This window comes from Lepidochelys kempii, chromosome 9, assembly GCF_965140265.1.
Source record: "Lepidochelys kempii isolate rLepKem1 chromosome 9, rLepKem1.hap2, whole genome shotgun sequence".
Lineage (NCBI taxonomy): Eukaryota > Metazoa > Chordata > Testudines > Cheloniidae > Lepidochelys > Lepidochelys kempii.
In genome coordinates, this window is record NC_133264.1 from 47,804,918 (window position 1) to 47,829,801 (window position 24,884).

The window sequence follows — 24,884 nt, forward strand, 5'->3', positions numbered from 1 at the left end:
CACCCCCTATAACCCTCCTCCACCCCCTTACTGACATGGTGTTGACCTCCATTCCAACACACACACACACACCCCACAACCAGAACTCATCTCCGTCACATTCCCCCACCCCATACCTATGTATCAACCGGGGCTGTTTTTCATCACACTCCTTTCTCCCCCCGCCACCATCTCTCTCACCAACGAGGCTGATCCCCATTTCTCTCCACTTTCAGTCCTCCCCATCTCCCTGTTCCAATCCAGGCTGAACTCCAGCAAGAACCTAGATTCAAGTTCCCTCTCCCTAAACCAGGGTATGTGACTGAACTCTCAGCATCCCTTCCCCCTGCCCCCTTCCATGTACTGGAACTGAGATGCATTCATCCTCTTTTCTCCCTACTCTATACGGACCTGAGCTGAACCCCAGCCAGAATCCCTCGGTTACACACACAAACACACACCTACTCTGAGCCTGGCTCTATCACCTTCTTGCACAGGGCTATACTCGATCCGTGATGGGATCCCATACCCCAGCTCCGGGTGGAATCAGGAGAGGTTACTGCTCTCCTGCAGGCCCAAAGCCTCCACTCCCAGTGCTCAAAGACAGCCCCTGTGGCACATAGGGGTTTTTTGGAGAGGAAGGAGTGTGCTTGCCCTATGGAGGTGAATCATAGGGTAGTTCTGAAAGATACACACTCAGGGTCCCTAAATAGTGTGTCTTGCTGGCCACTGATGCTGGTAAGTGCCAGAGCCCATTGGTGTATGTGGAAGCTGGGGTTGTCAAATGCTTGGGCTGAGGGCAGCTCGATTGACAATGCCTGACTGTATATTTCTCTCCCAAAGAGAATCCCCTTCCACGGCTGGACCAGTGCTTATCCCTGATGAGAGCCCCGTGCTCCCAGAGTGCCCAGCTGCTCTCCCTGAAACTCTGCAAATGATTCACCCTATGACAACTGACTCCTGGAAAACGCTCATTGAACAAATAGGTAAGGGCCATGTTTGTTGTGCCATAAACTTATGGGCTGCCCAAGGCATTGTGCTGTCTGACAGAAATACTGCCCCTGTTAACCCAGGCAGTGTTCCTAGATTTCTAGAGTGCGAAGACTTCACTCGTGCATTTCTGATGAGTGAAGACGCTGAATATACATGAGAGAGAAAATAGTTCAAACATTTACGTATAACCCATTAGAACTAAACTTGGCCTGAAATTTGTAAGAAGTGGTTCAAGTAGGTTACTTTCTAGCCTTTTAATCTTGGGGCAGAATTTATATTAGTTAAAGATACCATCTATATAAGATTCTCCTGGATTTTAGCTCCTTAGTGTGAAATTGGTAGTTCTTAAGGTTGCTTGAACCTTGAAAGCAGCAATAATTGGAGAGCAAGAACTAACCCCCCTAATAGCAGGCATGTGCCACCTTCCACTGCTCTCAAGGTGTGAGGACACGGGAAGTGGAAAAAGCTCCCCACAGGAGAGAGCTCCTCCTCAGCCATCAATCCAGATATTCACTGGTCTATTATCATCAATCATTTATGATACAGTAGCACCAAGAGGCCTTATTAGGACCCTGCTGTGCAGGGAGAGCAAGAAACAGTCCCTGCCCCAAAGAGCTTACATTTAAATAGATTAGACAGATAAATAGACAAACATAAAAACAAAAAATGAAAAAACAAGACATCTTTGCTACTTTTTTAAAAATTAAATTTTGGTATCCCCCCCCACTCCCATTTTCCAGATGCTCCAGCCATTGCTGATCTAGTGTGCTTTTCTTCCACCCTGGCTACGCCACAGAGGTAGATAAGGTAAAGCCCAAATAAAAAGCAATCAAAAGGTGCCTACAAGCCAAAGATATCTAAAGGCAAACCCTTTCAGTACATGCAATCCAGTCACTCCTCTCTACAGGAAGCAGTGGGAGATTCCTGTCTCCTCCCAGGCTTCCTGGGAACGGGAGCATGGACCAGGGTTGCAACACAGCCACTTTTACACTAAGTCTAAATAAATATGGTTCTTTCAACAAAAATCTCAAAATACAAATTCAACATAAAACCCTTTTGAAAAAAGCAACAAGTTATGTATATACACATTCAACCTCAAACGCATATCCACATATTTACTTAAATTTATTATAAATACACTTCCCTATTAAGCATATTATTTGGATTACAGAATCAGTACCTCATTGTGCTGGGTCTGAACAAACATACTATAAGAGAGAGAGTCCCTGCCTGAAAGAGACTGTAAACTAAAGATCTGATCCTGTAATCTGATCCATGTGGATGGATTACTGCACCTGTGTGGAACCCCAGTGGCTTTGTCAGGCTGTGTGTGTCCACTCACATAAATCAGTTTTCAGGATTGGGGCCTAACTAGGGAGAAAATGCAACACAGATAGGGGTGTGGACAGAAGGAGGAAGGCAAGTATGAGAATAACAGGAACACAAGATTGCATATATCAGGGGTGGCTAAGAGCCATATGTAGCTCTTTTACAGTTAAAGTGGGGCTCACAGAGCCCCACAAGCCCTTCCATTCTCTGCCCACCAGATTGGGGGGCAGAGCTCAGGGCTTCTGCCCTGCAGCAGAATGATGGGGCTAGGGGCTTCTGCCAGTGGCGACTGCTACCTGATGAGGTTTGCCCCCCTCTAACAGCTTGAGTCTTGCTCCCCCTTACCCTGAACAGTTCTCCCTGCAGATCCCAGCTGTTTGCCATTGCCTCTCCTCACAACTGCAGCACTCAGCTCACCAGCTCCAGCAGCTGCCATGCAGGGAGGAGGCCTAGTGGTACCAAGTGCTGAGCTAGGTCATCAAATCCTGGCAAAATCTGGGGTGTGGTATGTGACTCCATGGGCCCTCCCAGGTGTCACCTCTGGCTTCTGCCCAGCAGGGAGGTGGGTCTCCCAGCTTCAACCCTGCAGGATGTGCCTGCTGGGGCTTGGGGCTTCAGCAGGAGAAGAGCTGAAGCCCCGAGCACAGACAGGCGCCTCCTGCGGGGCTGAAGCCCTGAGACCCTCCTCCCCGCAGGACTGAACCCTGAGCCCAGACAAGTACCTCTTGTGGAGCTGAAGCCCTGAGACCCTCCCTCCCTGCAGGGCTGAACCCCAAGCCCAGACAGGCTTCTCCTGCAGGGCTGAAGCCCCAAGATCCCTCTCCCCATAGGGCAGAAGCCTCTAGCCCCACCACTCCACCGCAGGGTTGAAGCCCCAAGCCCCAGCAGGTGCGCCTCACCTCTTGAATTTTTGAAGATTGTTGTATGTGGCTCAGAAGGTCAGTAAGTTTGGCCACCCCGGGTATATATTCTTAGCTGAATGTATAATCTGGAGACTTCAGTGGCTTTTATATTTGTTTGATATTTTAAATAAGTGGACACTATCAGGCCACTTGCTCCGCATATCCAACTTAACTCTCCAAAAAAACCCACCAAATAAATACATTGTCAAAGCATTAGATTGTCTATTGTTAAGTGAAAAACATCAGTGAATATATTTATTGGTATCTCTTTATAAGGTAATAGTTCCTGAAATGTAGATAACAAAAATATGTAAAATATAACCCCAAAATCCATAGGTCAGAGTTATGGTTGTGTTATGATAAAATGCACATCTTTGTACTTGATGAGAGTAACATATGTGGTCAGTGTAAAATATATGATATATTTAGCTGTTGATCTCCTTGTCTTTAGGTGCTTGAGTTTTTTAAATTATGTGGTAGGTAATTTAACTGTGGTCACTTAGCAACCTTAACTGGTTTCATAAATGATGTTTTTGTCTTTAATTATGGAGCAGCTGATAGCTATACAGCCTTAACTGTAGAGCAGCTAAGTTTCTATGTAAAGCTTAATTTAACATCCTCTCTAAAATTCACGCACACACACACAAAAAAGGATAAATATTGCTGGGCCAACGGAAATATACAGACCACACTGAAAGACTTATGGGATTATACAAATCAGAGTCTTATTGTATACTGTGTTAGATGCAGATCTGTACTGGCTACACATGTTATGAAGGGATAAGGTACGCTGATATTTTGAGTTTCTCATGGTCTCCATAATGAGCAGAGTTAAGATTGTTGGGGTTTCTTGTGTGGGAAGTGTTACCTTAACTGTTTCTCTCAAGGTTGTGGGGTTTTGTTTTTTAAGCATAACATGTTCTTTTAAAGAATACATGGCGTGGGGAGGGGAGTGTAAATGAGCATTTCCTGATTTTCCCATGTTTGGGTTTTGGAGTTCCATGTTCTGGAGGCATGAAAGGATAAGGTGGCTCTGCTGTAGAGCAGCAGCCTTAACTCCACTTTAACAAAGCTTTGTTATGTGGGAATCCAGTATAAAGTCCAAATAGTGACTCAGAAAGCCATGTTGTTGAACAGTCCAGGCTTTGATATCTTGGCAGCCTGGAAGAGATGCTCCAGGACACGAGTGGGGAGAGAAGGCTGAAGCCTGTCATGGGCCAAAATGGGAAATCTCCTAGAGATTCTGGTAAGCTGTCAGGCAAAACCCTATAGTTGGGAATGAGGAGACTACTTGGACCACTGAGGACATTTACCAGGAACAGGAGAAGTCTGCAGTTAGGTGTAGGGTTATTGATGGGGAGAGGCTGAGCCTTGGAGGATGCTATGGGAAGCTTGGACCAAGGAAGAAATGGAAGGCATTGAGAAAGCTTGAGTAAGTTAGATGCCAGAAGAAGTCAGACAATATTTGTCAGCCAAAACAGCAGAATTTTGGGCATAGTTCAGGGATGTAGTGAACAGTTTTAAATTTGTATACTCGCTGCCTGATCTGTTGTCTCCTTCCTGCTGCATTTCTACTAATCTCCCAAGGCAGATGTGTTATTATAGTCTTAATTTAGTGGCAATGTGTTAATGAAAGGCTTGATAAAGATGTAAAAACAGCGCTAGACACCAAAACAACCTAATTGCCAAATATCGATCTAGTTACTTATAAGGCCCTCATCATTTTAGTGTCTGAGCATCTCAAATCATTAATGGATTTTATTTTCACAACACCTCTGTGAGGAAGAGTATTACATTTTTACAGATGGGGAATTGAGGCACAGGGTGAAGATTAAGTGATTTGTGCAAGGTACTACAGGGAGTCTCTGGCTGAGCCAAGAATCCAGTGGGACTTCCCAAGTTCCAGTCCACAGCCTTAGGCACTGGACCATCCTTCTTACCCTGCTACAAGAAATGCTGCTCCCAGGAAGCTAAAAATCTGCAAACTGATGTGTGTAAGATGTACTTGCGTACACCCATGTTGTACTCTTTAGGAGAAAGATTGCCATCAGTCACAGACTGCACAAGGGTCAGCTGCAGTAGGTTAATTATTCCTATATCCCTGTTAGTGGGCTTTTTGTTGTATAGGCATAGAAGAGGACGAGGTCCTTGCCCATGGGAGTCTACAGTCTAAATTGGATAACATAAGTTAAACTGACAACACATTGTGGTAAAGGGGGAAAGGAAACAGTAACCAGTGGAGAGACATATTATGAGCTGAATCTCCAAGAACCATCTTCTGTTGTAGATCCTTGCAACGTAACCCAACAGGACCTGACTACGAGTGTTGGGTTCAGGTTGAGTCTGAAAACAACCCAACCACTTCGTCTTGGGTCATGTTGTCTCTTATCCCTCCTCCTGTCTCACTGTGCTCTGTATGTGCTGTGAGTGAATGTGCTGAGGAGTCTCAGTATCTGTCATGTTGTTCTGTACTAGATATGGACTGGTTATAGAGCTTGCTTATACACACCAGCTGTGTTCATCATAAGAGCATTTAATGTTCTGCCAGATATGCCTGAGGTTCGTTTAAAATCAGGTTTTTATAGACAGTGCCACCTAGTGGCTGAACAGTTTAGCATTCTATTACATCTTCCCCAGCACGTGAGCTGATTTTCAGTGGCACTCACACTGCCCAGGTCCTGGCCACCAGTCCGGGGGGCTCTGCATTTTAATTTAATTTTACATGAAGCTTCTTAAACATTTTTAAAATCTTATTTACTTTACATACAACAATAGTTTAGTTATATATTAAAGACTTATAGAAAGAGGCCGTCTAAAAATATTAAAATGTATTCTGGCATGCGAAACCTTAAATTAGAGTTAATAAATGAAGACTCGGCACACCACTTCTGAAAGGTTGCTGACCCCTGTTCTACATTCTTACCATTTACAGTATTTACACGGTCATACTGTCTTTGAAGTTCATTATTTTTGTATACCTGAAAACACAGGCCATGATGACTAGGTAATGATGTCCTCTGACTTTGAATAAATCTGCAGCTAGTCTCTTCCAAGGTCTGTCTGGTAGAGGTGTTTATATTCAAGGTTCTTTGTGTTTTGTTTGTCTATTAGTTCTACAGTGTTCACATGCAGATACTTTATTCTTTATGTCTGTGCTGATGCCTGGCCACCACACTGACTTGTTAGCCTGTTCATGGCATTCAATTAATTCTTGATGTTCTTTGAGGTTTAGAATGTCTCCTCTCATTTCGTTAGGAATGACGATGAAGTTGCCTTTAATCATGAGTCCATTTGACTTGCTGAAGTCTTTTGTCACTTCCTTAGTATCCTTTAGATACTTGGTCCAGCTGCTCCAATGTAACTTAGAAACTTCCTGAAGTTGCATGTCTGTCGAGGTTGCTTTCTGTAGCAGGAATAGTCTCTTTTCTCACACTGGTTTGAATGTGTCCACAATATCCACATATGCCTTTACGTCATCTTCAAACTCTCAAGTAGTGAAGTGCAATGCTGGGCTCTGTGACAGAACGTCTGCTGCTACCAGATTTTTCCCAGGAATATATCTAGCAATTGAGTTAAATTACATTAATCTTAGCAATAGACATTGGCATCTCAGAGGTGTTTGATCAGGGTCTTTTCCATTGATGCGGGTTACAAGCAGTTTATGATCTGTTATCACTGTGGGTTTGTGGACATCATAGTAATTGAGAACTGGAGCTGTTGAGATAATTTTTAACCTTTTTGAAGACAGTTTTTTGATTTGGCCCCCACAGGCAAGATGTGTTGGACTTTAACAATTCATTCAGTGGTTTTGTCACTGTAGAAAGGTCTTGTAGGTATTGACCAAGATAATTTATCATCCTTGGTGTACATCTCAGTTCTGGTACATTCATTGGTGCATTCAATTCTTGAATTGCTTTCACTTTCTCAGGGCTAGGATTGATTCCATTTTTGTTTGTCTGTCCCAGAAACTTTATTTGGGGCATGCAGAAAATGCACTTTTCCTTGTTTGTCTTCAGTCTAGACTAACTGCTTAGGTTTAGGACTTCATTGAGGGTTTTGTTGTACAGTATTCTTCCATTGAAGATCCATATATCGGAATATCATCCATGAAACCTACAACTCCATTTGTGTTCGTTAACAGTTCTGCCATCTTTCTTTGGAAAATTTCAGGTGCACTGGTAATTCCAAAAGATAATCTTTGAAAACAAAATCTCCCAAAGGATGTGATAAATGTAGTCAGTTTAGCACTTTCTTTGGCTAATTTGGCAGAATCTGCTTTGAGAATACTTTCAGAGTAACAGCCGTGTTAGCCTGTATTCGCAAAAAGAAAAGGAGTACTTGTGGCACCTTAGAGACTAACCAATTTATTTGAGCAAATAAATTGGTTAGTCTCTAAGGTGCCACAAGTACTCCTTTTCTTTTTGAGAATACTGTACCTCCTTTCACTTTTGGGAGGAAGTCATGCAATGTTGGGACTGCTTCATTAAGTCCTTTAAGATCCACACATTCATATTTTTCCATTTTTCTTTATTACTGGTACCATTGTGGCACACCATGCTGTTGGCTAAGCACTTTTCTTAATTATGCCATTCTCTCTAACTCGTTTTCCACTTTATGAAGTAATGGATGAGAATCCTGCAAGGGATATGTACACTATATGGTTCAGCGTTGTCTCAAATTTATTTGGATCGCCTTTCTAAAGCTCAATATCACCAAATATTCCATTGAGTTCATCTACCTTTCTCATTAAATCCATCATGGCTGCCACACTGTGGCTGAGAAAGGTGTTGGTCTGTGGTCCTTTGATCACATCCACTTGAATGCAAAGGTTTTGTCTTTGTAAACTATTTCTGTGATGAACTGGTTCATGCAATTAAGAATACCTCCATGGCTACCCAGATGCATGTCAAGTGACTTCAGCTCTGGAAGGGGTTAAAGGTGATTGTGAGTCCCTTCTGAGATGACTGGTGAAGTCAATTCCTAAGTGAATTGTCTTGCTATGAATATTCAATTTCACTCTCCAGACAGGCTCTATGTGAATACAAGAAATAGAGCTTGGAAAAAATGGGTCTTGATTCTCTGGAATATGAGTCAACTCCCTGACTGCTTTGGTGAAGCAAACACATGCAAAATTTGCACATTTCATGCATTTATTACATGGTGTACCTCTAGCTGGACATGCATCATCTCTTGGTATATGACTTTTTTCACACCTTGTGTGTGTAGGCTGGAATTTGTCCCTCTTAGCCTCAGAGTTCTCTCTCCTTGCCTCAGCGGTTTTATGATAATAACTTAACACTCAAATGTCTGTTTATAGTTTCTAAGCTAGTTTCAGATTTTTCAGTGTGCTCCTGTCTTTTGTACTGTTTGACTAATTTTGACTGCTTTGCCATCTGTATAGCTGTGCTTAGGGTTAAATCTCTCTTGAGTTGTAGCTGCTGTGAAAGATTTTTATCTGTTAACCCAATAACCAGCCTGTATTTGGTATTTTCATGTTTTTCATTTCCAAAATTACAGTTTTCAGCCAACATTTGCAGAGTTCTTATAAAACGGTCAACATTTTCCCTTGGTTCTTGAATTCTGTGGTGAAAACATCCTCTTTCATAAACCACATTTTTCTGGGATATAAAGTATGCATCAAATATAGCCAGAACCCTTTCATAATCATTTGTGACTGTCTTCAGTAAAGTCAAAAGATTTAAAGATATGGTTTCCTCACTTCCCCATAGCATAAATTTAAAAAGATACCTATACATCTTCAGTTTCTTTGAGGAGTTTGCAATTTGAAGTCTTGCAAAACACTGCTTCCAGTCTGTTCGTTGTGAAGGTTTTTCAAAGTTGAAATTCTCTGGGGCACTGAAGAATGGCATGGCGATGAGATCCTGCGTCCTTTATTGCTGTTCCTTCTGTCTCTATTCTTAGTTTACTCCTGTCAACATGTCACATTCTTCTGTACCCGATATGGACTGGTCATAGAGCTTGCTTATACATACCAGATGTGTTCATCATAAGTAGAGCCCTGCAAATCTTGAGGTATCTGCTTTATATCCATGGACCATTTTTGTGGATAGCAGCTCAGATGCAGATACAAATTTTGTATCTGTGCAGGGCTCTGGAGCTGTAGCACAGACTCACCAGAGCAGGTGGAGGGACCTAGGCTTCCGACAGCTGCCAATGCGTCTCTCCCTCACCAGGCTCCAGCCGGGGGTGGGGGTGCCTCGGAGCCGCAGCCTAGCCATGATAAGAGCTGAGAGGGCAGCTGTGGGGACCTGCGGTGGACCCTCCACCTGCCCTGGGCGGGGGGCTCAAAAAGCCCCCGGTTCGTGTCCCTGCCCCCCAGACCTCCCGCCCAGGACAGGCAGAGGGACTGCACCATGGTTCCTCACAGCTGCCCACCCGGCTCTTACCGTGGCCGGGTTGAGGCTCTGAGGCACATGCCCCCCCCAGCCTGAGAGCCACACGTTCAAAGTTCAGAGTTCAAAGTTGCTGAACCTCCACCTTCCCTCAGCCAGGCAGGGACATGGCTGAGGGCTGCTCTCAGCCCCCTCGCCCCCACCATGCACCACGGGCAGGTGGAGGGTCCGCTGTGGTTCCCCAGAGCTGTCTGGGCTCCCCGGCTAGGCTCCATGCTGGCCTGGCCGGGGAGGAGAGGGAGTGGGGGCTTGGGAAGGAAGAAGAGGGTAAGGGGGAGGGGTCTGCCCCTGTGAAAAGTGGATGGACGAGGCTCCCCGTTTCCCCACCCTCCGTTCCGGCTCCACTGGTCACTGCTGCACAGTGCTGTTTAGAGCCCTGCAAATCCGTGGATATCTACAGATATCCATATCCATGGATGCAGATACCTTCAGACAATTTTTGCGGATCGCAGATCAGATGCGGATACACGTTCCTGTATCCATGCAGGGCTCTAATCATAAGTGTCTTAATGTTCTGCCAGGTATGGCTGAGGTTTGTTAAAATAGGGTATGTTACACACAGCGCCATCTAGTGGCTGAGCAGTACAATACGGTTTAACATTCGATTACAGTGCCTCTTACTTGGCAGCACACACAGCTCAGTGAAGCTGTGGAGGCTGGCAGTAGTGGGACACGCAGCTATCACCAGGCCGACGCACTGGGCAGGAGGTGGCTGCAGATGGATAGCCAGCATGGGGCGTGGTGAGCAGGAAGTTCCCCCAGGCCAAGCCCCAAGGACAAGGTGGTGGTGCTGACACAGGTTCGGGAGGAAGTGTTGGGCTTGGGTCAGGCTGGTTCTGAAAACAACTCAACACTCTCCGGTCAGGTTCAGATTGTCTGTGCTCAGCTCTGCCTTGGGTCCAGGGCAGGTTTTAAAATTAGGGCCAAGCAGACCTCTGCAAGTGAAACTTGGAATCTATTCCAGGTGGTTGCAATGAACCAGAATTCATTCCAAATGCCTTCAGGAAACACTAGACTATATATACTGTTACATACAAAATATTAAAAACCTGTGTTAAGTAAGTTCAGATTGCAAAATCGAACACTCATAAGTTAGAAATCCCAGGATGAAGGTTGTCCATGCACCCTTAATTCGTCCCCCTTGTGTGTATGCATTATGATACAGTCTAATTCCATGATCACATACAGTTTTCAGTTTTTAATACAAATGGACAAAATGAAGTAAAATAATAGCAGAGAGAGGTTCAAAATGGGAATATATAAAACCTATGAATAGTATACGATGCAAACCACTACTTCAGCCATTTAAATCAATGTGACAACAATTCCATACTTCCATACTCTAAGATTTGCATTGTTAAAACCAGCTAATACCTAGACAGCCATTGCCCAATAAAACTTTTGTAATAAGAGGTACACATATCTTCAGTGACTCCTTTGACTCTTTGACTCCTCCTCTGTCCCCATATTCAGGCCAATCCCAGATCATAGTTTCTCTCTCTTCAACATCTTAAAAAAATCAATTCCTACCTTTCAGGAGGTCTAAAATGCCTCTCCAGGCCATGATCATATCCTGATTTAACCACCATAGCCTCCTGCTTAAGTTTCCTGATTCTCACTTTGATTCCCTTCAGTCTGTCCCAAAATATTGCAGATAAAATCATTTTCACATGCTGCTCTAGTCACATTAACTCCCCTCACCTTCCATATAGAATTCATGCTTCCCATCCTTATCACCAACACCCTTCCCAAGTCCTTCACAGCCTATATCTCTGTTTTCATATTTTAGTATTTGGTTTTTTGCTGTCTTTGCTCTGCCCAAAGATCTTCCTACTCATCCTCCTTTCTGTCCTTCTCCCACTATCATCTTCATGCTTTCATACTTTCTCTATGTCTGGAACACCCACTAGGTAGGCTTCCCTCTACCTTCAAATCCTTCTTTAAAATGTGTTTCTCTCTCCAACCCTACCTAAGCTGACACTTTTGGGCTGAAGGCTCCTTGGGAAAGGGATGTTGTCTTCCATCTTTGGCAGATCAAAGGAAAGGTGGATCAGATAGGGAACATATTAACAAAACAAGAATTTCATTGACTAGAGTTTTATTTCATGTTCTCCAAAAACAGAAGAAAAGAATCTGCCCAACAGATCCTTATTAAAGGGATCTGCCTCTAAATGTTTACAAAGAGAATAAACCACAATTCCACAAAACAAAAACAAAGTGGGGTTATTTGCCTATAACTTTCAGGACAAGACCCATCAGCGCAACTTCCTTCCTTCCACATGTCTCCTCTACTGTGGAAAAGGTAGTCTTTTTTATATAGTCCCCTTATTCCCCAGCATGCCCCGGGGACTGCATTTCCCAGCCTTCCCTGCTCTCCTAAGGCTTGATCCTCTAAACCAGTGAACACTCTGGGCCCCAGTGCAGCAGAGCATTTAAGCACGTGCTTAAGTTTAAGTACATGAGAAGTCTCACTAAGGTCAATGCTGATTCAGGAGAGTTCCCTTCACAAGCTTTAAATGTTCTGTACATCCCAATTCATGCCCTGTGTTATGTACAGGACTGAGCACACTATTGACGATTAACAGATAACATGTATGAAACCATATAAGCAATAGTAGACTATGAGGAATTATGTAAGTAGCATCGTGATAAACTTCAAGGAAAGTCTCTTTTCTTCATTTACAGTGTAGGAAGCTAACAGAAATGTGTACGGTTTCCAAGGTACAGCTAATCCTATTGCTATTTTAATCCAGTTTTGAATATCTTTCCAGAAAGAACAGTTTACAAGAATTACCACATTCTGTGAGTGTATGTGTTTATGTACACGTTTTCCCATCATAACTCTGTCTAGAAATATAGGTTCAACATTAATTGGTACTGAGTTTCAAAAAAAATTGAAATACCTGGTACACAAACTCCTGACCTGTCTCTCACATTGTTATATAGGAAAACTGTTTATGAGATACAATATCATTTATACATTTTGCCAGATAGATTTTAACCCTTATTGAGTAAAGCAAAATAAAGTATTTATGCAATGGCTGACACCAGCATTGTTGTTCATTTAACAATCACAACACTTAGAATCATAGAAGATTAGGGTTGGAAGGGACCTCAGGAGGTCATCTAGTCCAACCCCCTGCTCAAAGCAGGACCAGCCCCAACTAAATCATCTCAGCCAGGGCTTTGTCAAGCCGGGCCTTAAAAACCTCTAAGGATGGAGATTCTCCCACTTCACTAGGTAACCCATTCCAGTGCTTCACCACCCTCCTAGTGAAATAGTGTTTCCAAATATTCAACCTAGACCTCCCCCCTGCAACTTGAGATCATTTCTCCTTGTTCTGTCATTTTCCACCACTGAGAACAGCCAAGCTCCATCCTCTTTGGAACCCCCCATCAGGTAGTTGAAGGCTGCTATCAAATCCCCCCTCACTCTTCCCTTCTGCAGACTAAACAAGCCCAGTTCCCTCAGCCTCTCCTCGTAAGTCATGTGCCCCAGCCCCCTGATCATTTTTGTTTCCCTCCGCTGGACTCTCTCCAATTTGTCCACATCCTTTCTGTAGTGGGGGGCCCAAAACTGGATGCAGTACTCCAGATGTGGCCTCACCAGTGCCGAATAGAGAATAGGGAATAATCACTTCCCTCAGTCTGCTGGCAATGCTCCTACGAATGCAGCCCGATATGCTGTTAGCCTTCTTGGCAACAAGGGCACACTGCTGACTCATATCCAGCTTCTTGTCCACTGTAATCCCCAGGTCCTTTTCTGCAGAACTGCTGCTTTGACAGTCGGTCCCCAGCCTGTAGCGGTGCATGGTATTCTTCCTTCCTAAGTGCAGAACTCTGCACTTGTCCTTGCTGAACCTCATCAGATTTCTTTTGGCCCAATCCTCCAATTTGTCTAGATCACTCTGGACCCTATCCCTTCCCTCCAGTGTATCTACCTCTCCCCCCAGCTCAGTGTCATCCACAAACTTGCTGAGGGTGCAGTCTATCCCATCGTCCAGATCATTAATGAAGACTTTGAACAAAACTGGCCCCAGGACTGAACCCTGGGGCACTGCACTTGATACCAGCTGCCAACTAAACATCAAGCCGTTGATCATTACCAGTTGAGCCCAACAATCTAGCTAGCTTTCTATCCACCTTATAGTCCATTAATCCAGTCCATATTTTTTAAACTTGCTGGTAAGAATACTGTGGGAGACCGTATCAAAAGCTTTGCTAAAGTCAAGATATATCACGTCCACCGCTTTCCCCATATTCACAGAGCCAGTTATCTCATCATAGAAGGCAATCAGCATGACTTGGTCAGGCATGACTTGCTCTTGGTGAATCCATGTTGACTTTTCCTGATCACCTTCCTCTCCTCCAAGTGCTTCAAAATGGTTTCCTTGAGGACCTGTTCCACAGTTTTTTCCAGGGACTGAGGTGAGGCTGACTGGTCTATAGTTCCCCAGGTTCTCCTCCTTCCCTCTTAAAAAGATGGGCAATATATTTGCCTTTTTCCAATCATCCGGGACCTCCCCTGATTGCCATGCGTTTTCAGAGATAATGGCCAATGGCTCTGCAATCACATCAGCCAATTCCGTCAGTACCCTCGGATGCATTAGATCTGGACCCATGAACTTGTGTATGTCCAGCTTTTCTAAATAGTCGTTAACCTGTTCTTTCACCACCTGAGGTCTGCTCACCACCTCCCCATACTGTATTGTCCAGGATAGCAGTGTGGGAGCTGACCTTGTCTGTGAAGACCCAAGCAAAAAAAGCATTGAGTACTTCAGCTTTTTCCACATCGTCTGTCACCAGGTTGCCTCCCCCATTCATTAAGGGTCCCACACTTCCCCTGACCTTTTTCTTGTTGCTAACATACCTGTAGAAACCCTTCTTTTTCTTGTTACCTGTCATCCCTTGCTAGCTGCAACTCCAGTTGTGTTTTGGCCTTCCTGATTACAGCCCTGCATGCCAAAGCAATATTTTTATACTCCTCCCTAGTCATCTGACCAAGTTTCCACTTCTTGTAAGCTTCCTTTTTGTGTTTAAGCGCACCGAAGATTTCACTGTTAAGCCAAGCTGGTCGCCTGCCATATTTGCTATTCTTTCTGCACATCGGGATGGTTTGTTCCTGCACCTTCAATAAGATTTCTTTAAAATACAGCCAACTTTCCTGGACTCCTTTCCCCATCATATTAGCCTCCCAGGGGATCCTGTCCATCAGTTCCCTAAGGGAGTTAAAGTCTGCTTTTCTGAAGTACAGGGTCCGTATTTTGCTACTCTCCTTTCTTCCTTTTGTGAGGATCCTGAACTCAACCATCTCATGGTCACTGCTGCCCAGGTTGCCATCCATTTCTGCTTCCCCTAGTAATTCTTCCCTGTTTGTAAGCAGCCGGTCAAGAGGAGAACGGAACCCTGTTTGGTTCCTCCAGTAGCTGCACGAGGAAGTTGTCCCCAACACTCTCCATAAACTCCTGGATTGTCTGTGCACTGCTGTATTGCTCTCCTAGCAGATGTCCTATTCAAGTATAAACCAAACCAAGGGAGATAAATTAAAAGAATGCAATTTATATTAAATAAATGGAGTGAATGACTAACGGAAGACTAATTGGCACTCCTGTGTTGTCAAATCTAGTAATTCATATTCTAGATCCAAGGAATTGGTTTTCTGGTTCCACCGGATGACTGGAAAGGGCAACATGGGACAACTAACAGCAGCCTTATGAGAAATACTAGATCTTAAAACTTCCAAAGTACAAGATTGTTTTGTAGTTTTCTTTTGTTAGGGGTAGGACCCTGAAAATCAGAAGGAAGTTTTGCCTAATTCAGTGGAACTCCCTCTGCCCCAGATTCTGAAGGAATTTTGGGAAAATCAATGGGAACTTAAGAGTGAATGCTCTCAAAATATATAAATGACAAGACCAATACATTTAGATATTATTTAGGGCTTTGAACAGTTTTAAATATAACTGATTTTATTTCATTTCATTCAGTTGGGGGATATTTATTTTGTTTTCCCCCATTAAGAGCTTCCTGTTCTGATAGATATTCCACCTGGCACTAGAAATCTCATAACTTGTCATAGAGCAAAATCCAATGGTTGGTAGAGCTAAGAATAAAACTCAGGAACCCTGACTCCCAGTTCTCTGTTCCTAACACTAAACCCCAACCCACTTTTCTGTATTTAAACATAACATTGAGGATGAGAGAGCAGATTACCAGATTCATTGAATTAAATGAATAAGTCTACCACTGTCATCTGAAGAGTTTTCCCTAGCTGTAAGATCAGAAATATTAATTGTAATTACATATTGTTGTCAATCATTTAGTAGTTTAAATATAGTGAGGTGGCCTTTAAGACTGCTGGACTGAACAAAATGGTTGCAGTTTTCCCTTAAAGTTTTATCTATTTTTCTATGGCTGACACTTGTCACTGACATATTCAAGCATCTCATGAACATTAAATAATTTATCCTCTTACATCTCTTTGAAGTATTACAGAGAACAGAGGTGCAGAGAGATTAAGTGATATGCTCAAATTCACCCAGGAAGTTAGCGGCAAAGCCAGGAACAGAACCCAGGTCTCCTGAGCCCTGGTCTATCTGGGTCGGCAACCTTTCAGAAGTAGTGTGCCGAGTCTTCATTTATTCACTCTAATTTAAGGTTTCATGTGCCAGCAATACATTTTAACTTTTTTAGAAGGTCTCTTTCTATAAGTCTTTAATATATGACTAAACTATTATTGTATGTAAAGTAAATAAGGTTTTTAAAATGTTTAAGAAGCTTCATTTAAAAGTAAATTAAAATGCAGAGACCGCAGGACTGGTAGCCAGGACCCCAGCAGTGTGAGTGCCACTGAAAATCAGCTCACGTGCTGCCTTTGGCACGCGTGCCATAGGTTGCCTACCCCAGATCTAGTACTTTAATGACCTGATTACCCTTCCTCTCTAAGGACCTGATCCTGTCCCCATTGAAGACAATGGAAGATGCTCCCTTGACTTTAACAGGGGTTAAAGTAAAACAGATTTATATAATGCCATCTCCCTAGCAGATATGTAGATCCTTAATAGTATAGTAGCATCATACAAAGATAAGGGAAAAGCCTTTTCTTACAGACCTTTCTAAAGACGCCACTGAGAAATGAGACAGTTCCATTTTCACATATAGAAACTGATAATGGATTCATCGGATTCTGCATGTACTTCCACAGTTTTGTAATTTTATTCTTTCCGCTTTTGGTTGAGGCTGGGAAATCAACATTTGGCTTTTTCTTTCACTCTGGAATGGATGCTTTCTACCTCTTTGCTTCGATGAACTGAAGTAAAATATTCACGCCAAAATAAATCCATATTCTTTTCCCTATATTGTTCAATAATAGCTCTCTAACCATTATGTTGGCTTCTAGGGCTCTTGTATCAGGAATATCGAGATAAATCTACACTTCGGGAGATTGAAACCAGACGACTGCAAGATGCACAGACAGACCCCGAGGAGTGCTCAGCCAGTGAGGAGACGCCATTAGAGGCAGAACCCACAAATACTGCAGAAAGCAGGACTCCTCCCCAAATCAGCTTGCTCAGGAACTCCACCTCCAGGTTTAACTTGTGGCAGGATCTTCCAGAGATCAGGAGCAGCGGTGTCCTGAATATCCTTCAGCCAGATGAGATCAAACTGCAGGAGGTAATGGAAGGCATGAGAGGGAATAAAGAGTTTATCTGTTGGATTTTTCCTTAAAGTCAGTGTGACTAGAGTCACTTAAGTCAAAATATCAACATTCAAAAATAAGGAAGTTCCACCACAGCCAGTGACAAATTGTGGTCTATTAAATACCCCCATATGTAATGCTAATGAACTTCACTTTCCAAAGAGCATGAGGAAGTCCTGTACCTAGGGCTTAAATTCAGCCAGAGTCCCGGCACCTCTTGTGGAGGCGGAAGCCCTGGCGCCCCCTGACCCTTATGGGGCTGAAGCCCATAGCCCCGAACATGGCTTAGGGTTATGGGAAACTCCTGGAAATAATCTCTGAGAATTTAAGGCCTGCCTGTACCCTACCCCAATCACCAGAAGAGAATCTTGCTGCTGGCAACTTCAATAGCAACAATCGAGAACATAGCTTCTCATTACTACTACTACTGATTTACAAGGAGGTAAAGGAGTAATGAAGTACTAATAATAGTACCCTCTTTGGCCTCCCTCCATGCCAGATGATCCTCTTCTGTTGTCAGAGGCAGGAATCATACTTTCTATTATTCCTAGGAAGAATTACTTTGTTTAATATAATTAAAAATGAATTGGAATAAAAGGAATTAAATGGTTGGTCACCAGTCCCAGTGGAGTTTCCTTATTTCGCAGTGTTGATTCTTTGATTCTGTCCTTACTTTAAAACAGAATGACAATTGCAGTACGCAAAATTGGGTCAATAAGGATGCACGAGCACTTTAACTGCACAGACTAGGCTATCTCTGGACATTGTTTTTGTACTGTTAATTTATATGGCTGTGTCAAATAATGTGTTGAGTGGGTTGTTGACTGTACACTCAGGGCTGTCACAGTGGTGCACACATGAGTGAAAACGTTTATTATGGCTTCCCTGCTCCTGAGACATAGCAGTTGGCACCACCTTTCAGCAGCCCAAGGGGACACTGTTATAAGCTACTATCTAAAGGCTTTGCACCTCAGGCAGCCTCTCTGGGATACTTTTTCCATTCAGGTCAGTGAAGGGATTTAACTCCTTCATGCTTCAGCCAGGATGGTGTACAGACACCCCTTCAGCAGCACTTACTCCTGGGGGAATTCTACGCCAAAAAATTTAAAATTCTGCACACAATATTTTAAAATTCTGCAGAATTCTGTGTATTTTATTTGTCAAAATAACACAATATAATCATGCCATTTTCAATTATTTTGGTAATTTATTTCAAAATACCTGTCAACAAGAATGTCCATAACAATACAGACAACAAAAAAGATTCAGGAAATGTTTTTTGACAAATAGATTCCTTACCAGGCATAATAATACAGAGCTTTGAGTAATAATTCATTTAAACTACTATACAGAACTGTATTTTCCACACCCCTCAGAAGCAGTGGAAAGGCTTTGGAGAGCCAGGGGTAACAGAGGATCTGAGGGAGAGGGAAGTAATTGCTGGAAGTAATTGCGAGTGAACCAGGAGTGTTGTTGGGTGTGGGTGGGAGAAGTATGGAACAGGTTTTTTAGGGGGTGGAGGGGATTGTTCAAGAGTTGGGGAACCTCCCCCATACAGATGCTGGCTGACCCCAGCCTCTCCCATTTGGTCAGGCATATCTGCCCCTGGTCCCTTGTGTCCCTGCACCCCCACTTGCCCCCACTTTCCCTCCATTCCCATGTGTTCCTTCACCACTCTCCCCCCGCATGTGTCCCTGGCAGCCCCACCCCACTAACCCAATGTGGCCCTGCACCCCTACTCCCATTCAGCCCCCACCACAGTCTATTCCCTCTCACTAGCCCTTCTCAGTCCCAGTCTATGTGTCATCCCCCAGCAGTCCCATGAGCCCAGCTCTGTCTGTCTGCCCTCCCACCCATATCCTGTGCCGCCTCCTCACCTGGCCTCAGGGCAGGGTGTTGTGAAGAGTGCAGTCTCTCTTCCTCCCTATCCACTGCTGACTGCTACTGCCAGTGAGCCGGCTCCCTCTGTTTTGGTGCCACAGCAGCCCCTGGTGGGAGAAAGGCATAACTGTAGCACCTCACTGTATTTTCTGTGAAGAAAAAAAATCTGTGGAGGACATGGATTCTGCATGTGCGCAGTGACGCAGAATTCCCTCAGAACTATCTTATAAGTAAGGCTGCATGTCTGTCATGGAGCTCAGGCAGCCCCTGGGCCAGCCGCATCAGCTACTGCTGAGGCAGTCTCAGGCCACCACATCCCTCCCCTCCTCCCCCCCAGCAACAGTAGTTTGGGTGTGGGAAAGTGCTCAAGGCTGGGGTGTGGGGCAGTGCTTACCTTGGGGGATCCCTGGAAGCAGTCGGCATGTCCCTGCAGCTCCTAGGCAGAGGGGCAAAGGGGCTCTTCCCGGCCAATGGGAACTGTGAGCCGGTGCTCATGGCAGTGGCAGCGTGCAGAGCCCCCCCTGGCCTTCCCTCCCCGTAGGAGCTGCAGAGACATGCTGGCTGCTTCCGGGAACCTGCACAGAGCCAAGTAGGGAGCCTGCCAGTCCTGCCAACCCTCACCCCCAGCACCAGTGGGGATCCTGGGCCGTACACCGCTGCTGCCCTCCCCCCCCAGCACCTGCGGTGCCCCCTCCCCCAGCCCACACCCCCAGAGCACCCGCGGCCCCCCAGTCCAAGTTTTAGTCAGGGGTATATAGTACAAGTCATGGATAGGTCATGGGCCATGAATTTTTGTTTACTGCCAGTGACCTGTCCATGACTTTTACTAAAAATACCCGTGACTAAAACATAGCGTTACTTATAACACTGGAATGTCTTTTGCAGCGAGTGAAGACTAGACAATGGTTTTTGTTTGAGTGTATGGGGTATCAGCTGTCTTCATTCAAAGCTAGCAGGGTTGATTTAGGTAGGTTTTAAAATAGGACAGATGGGGTAAGACGTTTTGTTCACCCAGCTAACACTTTAAGCAGAGAAGGCTTGATTAAAAGATATGATGGAGTTAGCAATGACCAATAAAAGGAGCAATAGAATTCACTCTTTTTAAAAATACAGAATGTAAGAAATTTGGTTAATAGGTAGGAAAAGTAGGAAGTAGTACTTCATGAAACCAATTATGACCTTGTTCACACTACCAAAATATGGTGGAAGGAGTGAGTTACTGATTAGAATATTAATACAGCTATGACCCTGGATAGGCAAGACATAAAGAGGAAAGAAGGGTGAGGTGAGATTAAGGATCAGAAGTGAATACAAGAGCAGAAAAATATAAAATAATAACAGGAGGTGTGACTATAAGATAACATGGGCTGAAACATAGGAATGGGAAAAACAAAAGAAATCGTGATGGACATGTGTTGTAGACTACAGGGGTCATGAGGCAATCAGAAAAAGTAACATGCTATTGGAATAATTATCAGAAATGACTAAATCACCCATGGGTAGCTTTAATTATCCAGACATCTGCTGAGCATTAAGCACAGCAAATCATGAATCATCAAGGGCATTCTTGAACTCAACTCTATGGAAGATATTTTAATGATGCAAAAAATAGAAGAACAAGCCAAAAGAGACATTACTCAGGTTCTCACAGTGAACTGCCCTGGAGGAAGTGACAGAATGTGAATGTAATGGGGGAGGGCTTGGAACAAGTGACCATAAATTTAAATTACTTGAGTGTATTAGTAGTACCAGGGGCGGCAGGTTTGTATGATTTTTAGTGATGCTCAGAACAGGTCCAAGTCCCACCCCCCCACACACGCACCTGCCTTGTAAGCCGATATATATTTCTAAAAATAATGGAAAAATGTGAGAGCTCTGGGGTGGGGCCAGTGATGAGGGACTTGGGGTGTGGGAGTGGCTCAGGCAGAGGGTTAGAGTGCAGGGGTGAGGGCTGTGGGGTGACCCAGGGATGAGGGGTTCATGATGCAGGAGGGGGCTCAGGGCTGGGGCAGAGGGTTAGGGTGCAGGGGGATGAGGGCTTTGGCTGGGGATGAGGGAGGGGCTCAGAGGTGTGGTGGGGCTGGGGATGAGGCGTTGGGGGTGCAGGCAGGCTGCCCCGGGGCTGGGGCCAGAGAGAAGGACTCCCCCCAGCCCTCTCCCCACTGGCAGCAGCAAGCTCTGGGGGAGGGGCCCCCATTTCTCCCCTGGCAGCACACTCACCTTGCACCACTGTCACTGCATGTGATCCTAGGGCCCCTCAAGTCCAGGAAGCACCCTCGCCTCCCTGCCATCACATGTGCCCCTTCTTCCCTGCTGCTGCCGCCCTTCACTGTAGCCTCACTGGGGGTGGGGGATGGGGCTGCCCTTTGCCCTGTGTGGGGCAGGAGCGGTGATTGCGGGCGGGGGGCATAGGCGCAGACATCTGCTGGTGCCAGGGGGTGCTCGACTCCCCCGCCCAATGTCCCTGGCCCCGCCCTGTCTCCACTCCTGCCCCGCCCCTGCCCCAAAGGCCCCGCCCCAACTCCGGCCCCACCTCTTCCCTGCTTCCTCCCTTGTGTGTGCCGCGTTCCCAGTCCTCTCCCCTCCCTCCCACAGCTTGTTACATCGCGAAATAGCTGTTTTGTGGTGGCAAGCCCTGGGAGTAGAAGTGGGGACATGGCGCACTCAGGGGAGGAGGCGGAGGTGAGGTGAGCTGGGGCAGGGCATGGAGCTTGGCTGCCGGTGGGTGCTCCGGCCCTGGAGCACCCACAGAGTCTGTGCCTATGGCAGGGGGCCCCCTGTGCTGGTGGCGAGTCCCTCCAGAAAAGGGCACCAGCCTAGGAGTGTGAGACCAGTTTCAAGTCCCTGCTCTGCTTGTTTCCGAGTGATCTGGAATAAAAAACTCTGCTCTTAAAGAGTGTGAGAGTCTGTCCCTCTCTCTCTCCCTCGCCCCCCCACCCCACCCCACCCCACCCCAATTCCATGTTTGTAAACACTTCCAAAAGATTTTGTTTTTATTTCAGTGTGGAACGAAAAAATTAAAAACCTCAAATGTTGCTACAAAGCAAAATTGTTGTCTGGAAAGCTCAAATACTGAGCTAACCTTTCTTCTTCCCGATCTGTTACAGGGGAGTCACTCTTATTCGGTGGAGGTGACCAAATTTGGTTGTTATTTATTGCCTGTTTGATGAGTATAAATTTAGAGCTACTCTAAATCCACAGTGTAACTTTCACCAATATCAGATAGAGATGTGCTCAGAAATTAGGGCTAGAATGTGATTTATTTACTAACTAATCTTCCAGTTATTGTTTGTTAAATACCTTATTGTCTCATTTAGGCTTTACGCAGTGGGAAAATAAGCTTAACCTTTAGGATTACTTACTTTTTTCCTTTTGCATTTCTTTCCCTTTAGCAACTCCTAACTTCCTCATGGTCTTCACTTTCACTCCCTGTCTCATCCCATTTGCTAAAATGATCAGCAATGACATAGTTAATGCCTCATTTAAAGTGTCATCATTAGTTAACATCCCATGAGATTGATAGGGTAGTGTAGTCCATACTTCTAAGCCATTGTTTCTGGCTGTCTGCAGACTCAGGAAGATAACACTGCATCAGTTTACATTTGGCTTTAAATTTTCTATGGTTATCTTTGCAACTCTGAGGATAGAATCTTTTTTCTTTAAAAAAATATATATTTTTGAGCTATCAAATATTCCATGAAGGCCACATACATACATCAAATGGGATGGATGTTTGAGACCACTGATCTACTAGGTGCCTGGTTAGTGCTTTCCAGAAGAGAGGAGGGAGCCACATCATGCACTAAGCTGCGTCTGCCATTCCTCTTTTCCTGGTCCCAGCTCCATCATGGTCTAGAATTGGATTTGGGGTCTACAACAGTGGAATTGGTATTTTGTTGTTTCAGGAATTCAGAAGACAGGTTTGACTTCAAAGAAGTGACTCAGAGGGAAATTCCTAACATATACCCGTATGAATCCTTATGGAGGTTTGCCTCATTCAGAGAAGGCTCCAGCAAAGGCACAGCCCTCAACCTGAATAATTCTATTGTGGGTCCCAGTTATTTGTTTGGCACAGCTCACTTCTTGTACATGACTGAGTAAACTTACAGCACTAAACTACAATAGACATCTGAAGGGTTCCCTATCACTGTAGTATTTGAACACCTAATAGGCAATGAGTTAATTGTTGCAACACCCCGCAGAGGTAGTGGTGTTTTCCCTAGTTTGCAGATGGGGAAACAAGCCACATAGACGTTAAGTGAATTGCTCAAGTGAATTAGCACAAAAGAAGAGTGATGAAGTTGCAAATAGATTCCAGATCTCCTGAGTCTCAGTCCAATCTCTTAATTGTAAGGCTCACCATCGCTTAAGTCCCAACACGAAGCATCTGAAAAGCTGCTTATGGCGAGCACTGCAGGTATGAAGTCAAGATGTATGTGAAAGGGACACACACTCCCAACTACCAGAACTGTTCCTGTGAGCTGCGAAAGCAAATCTGTCTTGTGCGAGGATGTGCAGCCTTCCATCTGCAAACCTACTTGGTCTACTGCTCCTGGGGATTGGTTCAGAGGCCAGTAAACCCAAAAATGGTCAAGCAGGCATCTGAAAAGTAACATGCTGGAACTTTTTGACTCAGTTCTGCTGATAGGCCTGAAGTGGGCCAGACAGTTTGGTATTTGGATCCTCTGGATCTGGTAAAAGAGCCAGTCCTTGCTTCTGCCACCCCATCTGGATCATCTGCTGCAACAGAATCAGATACAATCACACAGGTGTCAAGTCTTTGCAATTAGTAGCTTGGGTCGCTCTTCCATGACTTTTAGAGACAGTTTTTTTCAGGAAAAGTCAAAAAAGTTATGTGGGAGAGTTTAGAACTGGCTAGAAAATCTTTGTCAGCTGAACAGGAGAGATTTTCTTGAGGCTCCTTCCCTGTAGCTGAGCAGATCAGTGACGTGAGATCTTGGGGAATTGTGGCATCCAGGAAGTTCTGGGGCTTACGAATGCACAGGGACTTCACGTGGGGAGGCTCTTGGCTCGTGAGATGCTCCACTTTTTGGGACAAGGCATCAGCTGTCTCGTTCTGGGCTCCTGGGTGGTATGTGAGGGTGAAATTGAAGTGTGTGAAGAACAGGACCCAGCGAAGCTGCCTCTAGTTCAACACTCTGACTCAGCAGAGTTGCTCCAATATTTTATGATCTATGTATTCCTTTACTGGGTATGGTGCACCCTCCAGATAGTGGTGCCATTCTTCAAAAGGCTGATTTGATGGCTAGAAGCTCTTTATCCAGAATTCCGTAGTTCTGTTCGACCACAGTTAGCTTCCATGAATAGTAGGCTCAAGGGTGGAGGTGCTGTTGGGGACTATGTCTTTGGGAGAGAGTGGCCCTAATTGCCACATTGGAGGCATCGGTCGCAACAACAAAGGGTGTGCTGGGTCGGGATGGACCAGGATTGGGGCACTGGTAGAGGTTGTCTTTAGCAGGTTGAATGCTTGTTGGGCCTCCGGAGACCAAGTGAAGGTGGTGTCCTTGCAGAGAAGTGCTGTCAATGGAGCTGTTTGGCCTGAAACCCCAGAGATAAAGCACCTATAAAAGTTAGTGAACCCCTGGAAGCGTTGTAGCTCCTTGAAGTTTTTGGAGGGCACCAAGGTTAGTTCTGCCTCCACTTTCTGGAGGTTCATTTGGAGGCCATTGG

At 44.8% G+C, this 24,884-nt stretch overlaps 1 protein-coding gene across 3 annotated transcripts in view; it reads left to right on the forward strand.

Annotated features, from left to right (window-relative positions):
- Nucleotides 1–24,884, forward strand: part of NGEF (neuronal guanine nucleotide exchange factor) — a 108,896-nt gene that overhangs the window by 59,359 nt on the left and 24,653 nt on the right. For 2 of the 3 annotated variants that reach the window (XM_073360196.1, XM_073360198.1), the window contains exons 5-6: nt 823–965; nt 17,013–17,287. In XM_073360196.1, coding sequence (XP_073216297.1) covers nt 823–965; nt 17,013–17,287 — 418 coding nt within the window. The remainder of the gene's footprint in view (nt 1–822; nt 966–17,012; nt 17,288–24,884) is intronic. The other variant, XM_073360199.1, reaches the window with a different exon arrangement.